The sequence below is a fragment of the Scatophagus argus genome, chromosome 9, assembly GCF_020382885.2.
Source record: "Scatophagus argus isolate fScaArg1 chromosome 9, fScaArg1.pri, whole genome shotgun sequence".
NCBI lineage: Eukaryota > Metazoa > Chordata > Actinopteri > Scatophagidae > Scatophagus > Scatophagus argus.
Window position 1 is genome coordinate 20,004,809 of NC_058501.1, and position 10,066 is coordinate 20,014,874.

The 10,066-nt window shown below is 41.4% G+C and overlaps 1 protein-coding gene across 2 annotated transcripts; it reads right to left on the reverse strand.

Moving 5' to 3' along the window:
• Positions 1-1,334: 1,334 nt before the first annotated feature.
• rhbdl2 (rhomboid, veinlet-like 2 (Drosophila)) lies at positions 1,335-9,968 on the reverse strand. 2 transcript variants are annotated; one of them, XM_046400575.1, is made up of 8 exons: positions 9,818-9,968; positions 7,230-7,473; positions 5,022-5,170; positions 4,038-4,150; positions 3,753-3,853; positions 3,499-3,559; positions 3,348-3,409; positions 1,335-2,803 (listed from the first exon to the last, which is right to left on the reverse strand). In XM_046400575.1, exons 2-8 carry the CDS (start codon positions 7,458-7,460, stop codon positions 2,624-2,626), a joined length of 897 nt encoding a protein of 298 aa, XP_046256531.1. In that variant the 5' UTR covers positions 7,461-7,473; positions 9,818-9,968; the 3' UTR covers positions 1,335-2,623. The 2 variants fall into 2 exon arrangements, with proteins under 2 accessions (XP_046256531.1, XP_046256530.1); XM_046400574.1 differs by lacking the exon at positions 9,818-9,968 and adding an exon at positions 9,385-9,749.
• Positions 9,969-10,066: the final 98 nt, after the last annotated feature.

Below are 10,066 nucleotides of genomic sequence, written 5' to 3' on the forward strand. Positions count from 1 at the left end.
TCTCTGTAATTAAGTTCTTGTGCACTTGATGCATTATTATATACCATCTACAAGAAATCTGTCACAGTGTATTAGTGCGCTTGCCGAGTGCAGTTCTTCACAACACCCAATTCTAAATACATTTAAACGCCTTTGTGTGATAAATATGCTTGTTATGTGAAACCAGTCATGGTAATACAGCGCCACACAAACTGCCTCAACCTAAACGTAACTCATTGCCCTCTGACCTAAAACCTCTCACTCCGCCCAGAATAACAGGATTGATTCAAACCAGTCTGGTACAAACACATTAGGGGTACAAAGGTTCACAGTGGGGTAACATATTGGGAAAATCCCATGGCTACTTCCTCTCTTTTTCTGACAATCACTCTAATCAATTTTCACTTGTACTTCAGCCCCAGGACATCCTCTGGCTTACTGTGTATCAACAGAATCAAACATAGGACTGGTTATATACATTTATACAAATACATGCAATACACTTACAATACTTACCCAATGTTTAACTGTTTTAGTAATGAATTACCTAACATTTTAGGCTGACATAAAGACTGCATCTCACAGAATCTGTCTTTTTTTGTACTCACCTAAAATCCAAGTAAAACACACGTATGTGGCTGCATGACTTCGTGACACCACAGCTAATTTTTGAAGCTAATCAAGGTGCAACATGAAACTTAGTGTGTGTATCCCATGTGATCTTATTTTGTGGTGAACTCATTTCAGTCAAATTGTTATTGTCGAATCTTGAACTTTTCTTCAGTTCTGACTCACATTGGCTAAAAAGTCCAATTTTTAAGGTCTAAAAGGATTAAAGTATTTTATACACTTGACTTTTTATCAGGTGCAACATGACTCACATGTTGACACGACTGTATCTGTAAGAAACCACTGGTGATATCTGCAGTATTTTACATTTATACTGCCAGTTCCTCATTAACACTTTGAAACGGCACGTTTTCAATAGGAAAATTCAATGCAAAGATACCAAAGCAAAGACTGCTTAGCACCAAATATTTAATTCAAAAGGTTAAATGTTGCACCTTTCGATGTTTCTGAAATATTGTCAAATAACAACTGATTTTCTGACTGCTGTACTACATAAGGCAACATACCATTTCCCAGTGTTTTAGGGTCAAGGCAAACAGGCTCATGATAATTGAATATTGATGCACTAAGTTATATTGATGAGTTGAGTTTGGAAAATATGGAACTTTCCATACTGTAAAATAAGACAAGCCGCCATACAGAATCCCTGCAGCATTAAACAGCAGGCTGCTGTACGCACGCTGCTGTTTGCTAAAGGATAATAAAATGGACGACCACTGGACATGTTGTCTTTACTCTAACTTTACTTTACTTTAACTCTAAATATGTTCGTCAGACAAAATCAGTCATCTCAGAACCAGCAGTTCAGATTCAATTTAACAAAAAAAAAACAGAGAAAACAAACAACAACAAAAAGATATCCACCTTTTAATAAAACACTTTAAACACTGAGCTGTGGAAATGCATAAGCCAGTGTGAGAGGTTCCTGTTTGGTCTTTGGTCATAGTCTTACTGTAATCACATATAAATTAAGCACATTTTCTAAAATAAGGTTTGTCAAACAGTCAGCACCTCATGCCCTTTTGACACCAGATGTACAACAGTGATATTAAATAGTTTTCATCTACAGACTTATGAAACTGCAGACGGACTGTTAACTACACTATATTTACAGTCGATGGTGTTTCTGAAAACTGGATGGTCACATTTAAAGACGAAGCTTTATGTTTTCAAGGTTAAGAAAATAGTACACAAGAAAAATCAATCAGTTTTACATCTCAGCACCTAATTAGCTACATCCAGTCAACAGGATGTGAAACAATAACGGGGCATTAAGCCAAGGCCTGACGGTAAACGAGCTCTTTTGCTTACAACAGGAAGGGGCAGCGCTGATATTTTGAACATTCACCCCGTTTATTCCTGAGACATCTTGTGCAAGTGCCGTCACATAACCAATCAACATGTCATCATCAAATTCTGTGTCTAACAAAGTGTGGGATTTTACCACCTTTAAGGCACATTTTGTGAATACTGAAAGTCCGTAACAGCCCATGATGATCCAACTGAATGTTAGTGACAGCAAAGAACAGCAATAAATTTTTCTATTCAACTGTATGGGGATTATTTCCAATTAATATAAAAAGACATGAAGTAGGACCAGTGTGATCATTAATTACCTGATAATCATGAAAAGTTATTAAAAAAAAAATCTAACAAACAAAAACTTCAAACTCAAAAGCTCATAAATTATAGTTAACAGTTACTCACTGTTTATAACATTTAATTCAGTTCTAAATCATTAACTTTTTTAAGGCATGATTTCCTCAACATTTTCTAAAGTATGAAATATTCCTTCTGCATTGCTGCGCTTTAACAGCAGGAGGCACTGTCGTACAAATTTGATATAAAATAAAAACATCCCGTGCACAACAGTCACACAAGCTTCCCTGAAGAGCAGCTTTGTACTAAAACATGAGTAAAATGAGTAAAAAGCTTCCTGGGTGTGATATTAAGACATATTTAGTGTTAACTTAAAAAAAAAAAAAAAAACACTGTCGAGTGCAGCTTTGTGGTCCTATGATGCTGGAGACAGGAAGATGTTGAAGACCACAGCAAAGAGCACAAAGACTGTGTAGCCCACTATGCACAGCCAGAAACGTGGATCTTTGAGTAGCTTCTTGTTGTAAGCGCTGAAGAAGACAAAGCCGATGGTCATCCCCGCCAAAATTCCCCCAAAATGAGCCACGAAGGACACCTGGGAGGAGAGGAGTGTGAGAGGCCAGGTTTCAAAGCTTATCTCGTGACCTCTGTCATCCAAAACACAGAAAAGAAAAACACGCAGGACCAGTTTGACAGCCAATTCAAAGGAAGGAAAGAAGAAGAGAGATAACAAAGTGGGGGAGGGAATAAGGGATTGAGTTTTTTTAAGTCGTACCTTCAAAACAAATTGTTGAGTCAAAGTACAAAGGTCACGATTTCTAAATGTGGATTAATGATTAAAATAAACAGAAGCCTGTGACGTGGAAAGTGTGTTTCTTTTGACTCTTTGTCCATTAGTGCGTGCTCATACAGGCAGGTATGCATCAGCATGAACACTCAAGTCCCAGCAAGAGCTGCTGATCTTGTCTGTAGCCACAAGCAAATTAAGTCTATTACCAAACACTGTCAGCGCTGGGGGAGGTTAGCTGGATTAGCTGGATCCCTCTCTGGGCTCTTTCTTTATCTGGTAAAGGTTTAGTGAGACGCTTTGTTTTGTATTCCACTGAAGTCCTCTGGAAGAAGGGGGAGGAAAATCATACCTTCAAACCAGCCTCGTCATTGATAAATCTTCTGTAGAAGGCAAATCCAAAATCCATCCCAACTGGAGAAAGAAAACAGTTATGAATTGAACATGTTTAAAGTATGATCCCAGCAGTCAGAAGAATGTTGAAAACACATGGGATAACATACCAAATATCACTATGGCGAGGATACGAAACACTCCAAGGAGAGGAATCATCTCTCGGAAATTCTGTCAATCGAAACAGAACGACATTTTACCCCATGAAGTATTAAGCTTAAAAACACAAATGAAGGCCTGTTTCACAGAGCCCACTTTTAGGATAATGCACTTATAGGAAAAACACTAAGGGACTGAATGTGTCTTCAGTGGTTCAGTAACATATAAATGTGATCTGTCACAGTACAACTGTATGTAAACTTACCACCACCGCATTCATAAAGTAACCTCCTATTAGGGCGTAAACACCCCCAGAAGCGCCCACCAAAGCACTGAGCGGATCAAAGATGGAGCTACACAAAGACCCTGAGGGGAAACAAGCAATCCATTTTATAATCAGTGGAGAGCCGGGACCAAAACACAAACAGGAAAGAAATCACTTCAAGATGAGTTATTGTTGAATGGCTGAATGCTTAGGATTTTGAAAGCTGCATTTATAATGACAAAACCAGCTGTGCCACATCCGGGAAACAAAAGAGATGATGCTTACCTGCCAGGACGCCTGCCAGGTAAACCATACCCACTTCAAATCCTTTGTGGACCAGTTCCAGTGGAATTCCCACTAGCAGCTGCATAATCAGGTTGCCCATGATGTGCTCCACACTACAAGGAGGCCATAATCAGAACAGACTTGACCATGATGGTGAAAAGTCATACAGATTGTAATGGAGTGAACAAAAACCTGAAATACCCACAGATTGTGTTTCCACTGGGAACTGTTTTCATCTTCAAATTATACAATTTGGTGCACTGGTGAGTGTTTCTGGCCGCAGGACGGAGCGTGTGGGATGGGCCATACGAAGCACAGACAAAGAGGCTATATGTGGCTTCACAGTCTGACAGTCTGAGCAAATCATCGGTGGTTTTGTCTGGGATTTGTTGAGGAAAAAACATCACCAGCCTTATCCTTGAAGCAAATATCCTGTTAAACGTTACTGACTGTGACCGCCGTTCCTCTTTGGTAATCTTGTCTTCCTATGTGCTTCTGTGTAGTCATGATTTTTGGCTTTCCTGTGTTCCTGTGGCTTATGTCATCACCATTTTTGTGACTGCCTGCTCGCCACATCACATGACTTTACTGTGTTTTGACAGATGTGCCAGCAATTCGAGCGATGACGGTCTGGGCCTCAGTGAACCGTAAACAATTGTCACGGTAGCGAATTTCTTTTCAAGCTAATAGCACTTAGCGTATAAGACTTTGTAACTGAGTGCATCAGTTAATGAAGTAATGCTGGGGGAAACTGAGGAAGTTTCAAAATCATGTTGACATACGCTGGAATAGGCAAAGAGGTGCAGCGGCCACAACCCGCAGTCTCAAAAATAACCACAGAGTTTGACAGCATCAAAAAAATCCCCACAAAGACTAAATGCGGGGCCTTAATGTCATGTTGTACCGTGTGTGGGAATTTGTCAACACTGACTCAGGCTTTCATCATGTAATTAAGACCTTTCTAAAAGGCCTGTTGGTGCTTACCCGGCATGGACAAACATGTAGGAGATAAAGCGCCATGCTTCCTGCCTGAGCTCAGGCTTGTACGTCAGCGGGCTCTTCCAAATGCCTTCATCCAGAGTCACCCACTGCTTCTGAGGCTTCCACACAGCGTAGTAGATAAACACTGCCAGCTGATGAAGAACAGATAGTGTTTACAATAGTTAGTCTTTAATTAACTGATTCAAAAAAATCAGAGGATTTTATGTTGGTCCACAAAATATGGTAGAAACTGGCTGCCTTTAGGTTAGCAGCAGTCGGGATGGGGGTAGAAGTGAAAAATCCCAAACAGCTGGGAAAATAAAGACGGGGAGGACAGAATCAGAAATACAGATGTTGGAATGAGTTGAACCAAGCCCAGAAAATCCCCTGGTGAACATCCGAATCTGTAGGAGTACAAAGCCGGGGCTCGCTGGGAAAAAAAACACGGCTCAGTATTCCTCTGGGTAAATAAAGTGGCTCTTCTCACAAGTATTCAAATGCAGTGACACTGGACATCTGTGAGCTACACAGAGTGAGCTGCTCATCCCAAACAGAAATGGACAGCATGCAAAACACTCAGTGAAAAGACAAAGACAAAAAGACAAATAACTAAGTCCAGTTGCATTCGATTGAATTTCCTTGAGATAACCATGACCTGGATGAATGAGAATATTCACAGGCTCAGTGAAAAGACTGTAAAGCAGCAGCCTTTAAACAAGTCTGACAGCAGTGGAAAACTGACTTTAACAGCAACTTTGTACTGACTGCGAATCCATTACAAGCATCTAACTGCTAAAAATCCAAAATATAAACACCAAAATGCTTCCAAAAACACAACATATGGGTAACACTTTACTTAAAGTCCCCCTTATTTTGTTACTGTTCATTAATGTACACTGTTTATTAACAATATTTTATATTTATAGACAACTGTGTTTACTATATTGTCATTAATTATCTCTTTATCCTCCACTTATAGTGGGCCAAAGGAGGACTTACTGTTGATGACAGATACATAAAGACTTCTGCCCAAGGACGAAATTTTGATTTCATTGGGGGGGGGGATACAAGTATTTTTAATAAAACTCTAATCAATAAAACTAATACACTTTACAAGATTATTGGGAGCTTTGTAAATGATGAGGAGGATCTTGAAGTGGATATGCTGCTTCACTGGAGCCAGTGAAGGTGTTGCAGGATGGGTGTCACGCATTTCTTTGAGTAACTTACACTTGAGTAACTTACACAAAAAAAATATACATATAAGACTTCTTTTGAAGTCTCTTATGTCCACTTTTCTTTTTTTTTTTAGACATCCTGGCTACGCCTAATTACCAAACACACACACACACACACACACACACACACACATGGACACCGATTCAAACGTTAACGTAAATGAAACCTCTGATATTACAATCCTTCTAGCTGACGTGACCCAGGCCAGGCAGAACAAACGGCCAATCTACAGTGGCAGACTAACAAGGACTCCTGACCGCAGACCCACCGGTGTGCAAACCGGGTGGAGTGACAGCAGGGACGGCCAATCACACGAGAAACGGCAGAGCCAATCGAGGAGCTGGTGGGCGGTCTAAACTCAGTTTGAGCAGCCGTTTTCCGCGTGGTCCTAGTGCTTGACGAGCCTCTGTTTACTATAGCCTAACATTGTTTTTGGACGGGAAAAAGTGCAGAGGACATGTCCCCTGTGTCCCCCCTCCCCCAAATTACGTCCGTGCTTCTGCTTCTGCTTACAGAAATGAGTTTAAGTACAAGTAAATGTCCAACAATATCCAACACAAAGAAGGCACATTATATCAAACAGTGTGTTTATATGCAGCGTAAACAGACCATCTCATCACTGTGACGTGACTGCTCACACTGGACTTGACGCGCTTCCAGTGGCTGCAGCATCCTCCATTGACCCCACGCCTGCTGCCCACTGGGGAAGGTGAATCAGGACATTCAGAGCCACTCAAGAGCTTCCCGTTTTTGAGCTCGGTCATTGCGAAAACCACGATTCAAAGATATCCCACCCTGACCTCCACGACGTCATCACAACATCTGCTCTGCTAAATATAGCTAGAGCAAATCTATACAGTAATCATCTCCATGGGAACATATGAATCAAATGCAGCGTGTACCACAGAATCCATACTCATCGTCCCAGTACTCGTACGATATGTGTGTCGTGTACATTCAGGGCAGAGCTACCTCTCCAATACTGATGAGGATGATGAAGATGGGTGGTGGGCAGCAGTTGGCCCGCTCCAGGTACTTGCTGCGGGCGTGTTCTGGGAGCATCCATCTGGAAACAGAGTGCTGAAACTTCTCACAACATCCCAACTTCCTGCCACCATCAGGCTGTTCGGCTCCATTCCCCAGCGGTCTGCCATCTCGATCGACGGGAAACGGCTCCTGCTGCTCGAGGTCGATGTCCTCCATCACTGCTCCAGTCCTGTACAGAAGATTACATGTTCAGACCGAGTGGGGACAATACATACCTGCTGCAGAGTATATTTGGAGCTTGTAGGCAATGTCGCACAATATGGTGATACTGGAGGTCTTTTTTCCACCGACGTGACAAAATACTTAAGTTATATAATTTGCTGGAGTAACCAAAAACAGACATTCCTGTTTGGTTACGGCTATCAATTAACCACTGCATCATACAGAGAAGTCTTTCTAATACTCCATCCACCCCATTCTATTAATGGGTACTAAATATTGGGAAAACCTCCCACTCGGTAAGGCAATTTAACCACAAATTATAGCTTCCAAACCAGCCACAAAGCTCAATCAAAACTGGACATTAACACTCTTTATGAGGGTAGGGTTTATTGCCGGGCTGTTGTGTTAGGCTCCCTTAGTTTCAGGCGTACCTAATAAACCGACAACCACACCTTATTCTAATCTCATTATTCTAGACACCTTAAGACCAGAGAAATTAATCACCATAAGTTACATAAGCTATCACAGGCTTGTCCCTTAAGGTCAGCCTCCAGTCAAACATGTCTGAGCTTCACTGTGTAGAATGATGTATGTGCAGAGTTTCGCACTACAAGGCTGCTTCCACATTCATTGCTGAAAGTGTAAATTTTTATTTGTGTACTCATGTGAAATAAGATTTTCTAGAGGCGGAGCCTACGGACATGACTTGTGACATCACAGATAGTCTGGAAGCCAGTCCTGGTCCAGGATTTAGTACACAAAACTGAAGTGTGGAAACCTGAAGCCTCCAGTGCACATACACTGAGAACTACAGTGAAGCAGGAAACATACTGTGTGCACCAGTTTCACTTTTGAAATGAAAAAAATAAACAAATTGCAAATTCATATATTCTGGAATATTTTAATAAGGAACAAGGGGTGCGTGTCATTTCCATGTGGTGTTTCTGCAGGCCCTAAATGTGTGGCAGAAATATTCAAGTATACATTAATATTCAACAATCATTTTCTTGATTAACTGATTCATTGTTTTGTCTAGAAAATATCTGAAAATACTGTAAAACGCCTTTTATGATTACCATAATCACACATCTTAAAATGTCTTGCAACAGCCCCAAAAACCCAGCGATATTCAGTTTACTATCAAAGATATGCATCAAATTCTCCCAACCGAGAGGGTGGAAACAGAAAATGTTTGGCATGTCTGCCCAAAACGACGAATGAGAACGAGATGCGTTTTATTTTTCAGTTATGAAAACAGTTACCAATTCAGTTCTCTGACGAAAGATGAATGAAATAATCGGCTACTCGCTGCGGTGCTGACAGGTAAATGAAATACAGCTGCACACCTGGACCTGAACTTTTAAAAACACGCTGTGTTGTTCACAGTTTTCAGTCCAGGAGTCCACCAATGTGCTGTTCAAGTGACAGATATGCAAAAAGGTTTTCAGTTTAAGCCAGAAAAGGTTTATTTATTTAATTACTCTCATCCTTTTACCTGCTGAAAAGCTCACTACAATTGGGTTAATTAAAGTGTAATTTAACACACTCATGTTAAGGCCTGACTGAAATCCTGTGGGGTAAAAAAAAAAAAATGTACAAAAAGTAGAAGTTCAAACCAAACTACTTCACCAAAAAGCTTTACTTCCACCTTTAAGACATGGGCTAAGATTTTACTGTTCTTTAAACAATGTTTCCCTGACTGGATGTAAGCTGGAAGAGAATGCATGTACAGTACGTTACAGTCACTTCCAGCAGCCCGTCAATTGGCGTTTCCTGTTTACTGGGCGTTGCTCATGACAATATTGTGATTTTAGGATCCCAGACTGTCTAAATTAGGTCTCCTTTCCATTGGAAACTTTTCTCCTAAGCTGTTTGTTTAAGCGTTCTATGAATTGAACTTTTTTTTTTGCCTACTCACCTAAACCTTCAACGGGAAACGTGCAGATGGCTCCGTGCGGTCCCAAGCGCATAAATATTGATTGGACTAAAGTAAGTCAAAGAGCTCAGTGTGTGAGAGATGAAAGGCGCACATGTTCGTAGGATGAGTTCAAATTACTGTCCGGTAAAGTCCTCAGGAAGACCATTTCTCCATGTTTTCACACAACCACGCGGAGTCCCGTCTTCAAACCGGCCGTCCCCGTGAGGTCGGAGGAAACGAGGAGGGGAAAAAAAGAAACCCTTGGAGATAATTATAGCCCTCTCATTGCTCTTTCCTGCAACTTCCTTCCTCAGCGCAAACAAACCAAAGATGCTCCCCCCAACCACCACCACCTCCCTCCCTCTCAACAGCAGACAGAGCCGCAGTGGACACTGAAGTCTGCAACTCGCCCACAACGACAACAACGGCCTACCTGTTTCCATGTGCCACACCTGGGATCTGTGACGTCACAGGCAGCGGGGCTCGTTCTTATCCAGGGCTGGAGACCTTTCTTTCACGCATCCACCCTGCCTCCACCCACACACAATCCCTAGAAAGATCAGTAACAGTCACAATCTTTAATCGACGGTATCGTATATTCTAACATATTTTGCAGTTTGTCCCACTTTAATACTGATGCGGCGTTACCCGCCTGTACCACAAGGCGGCACCAGACTCTACA

What these genes read in the sequence shown, in the direction of transcription:
- rhbdl2 (XM_046400575.1), bottom strand. Translation starts at nt 7,460, where the DNA reads ATGGAGGACATCGACCTCGAGCAGCAGGAGCCGTTTCCCGTCGATCGA. An exon ending in TCCTCATCAGTATTGGAGAG is followed by an intron (nt 5,171 to 7,229) that starts GTAGCTCTGCCC and finishes GTTCTTCATCAG; the next exon opens with CTGGCAGTGTTTATCTACTA. An exon ending in CCTCGCCATAGTGATATTTG is followed by an intron (nt 3,410 to 3,498) that starts GTATGTTATCCC and finishes TTCTTTCTCCAG; the next exon opens with TTGGGATGGATTTTGGATTT.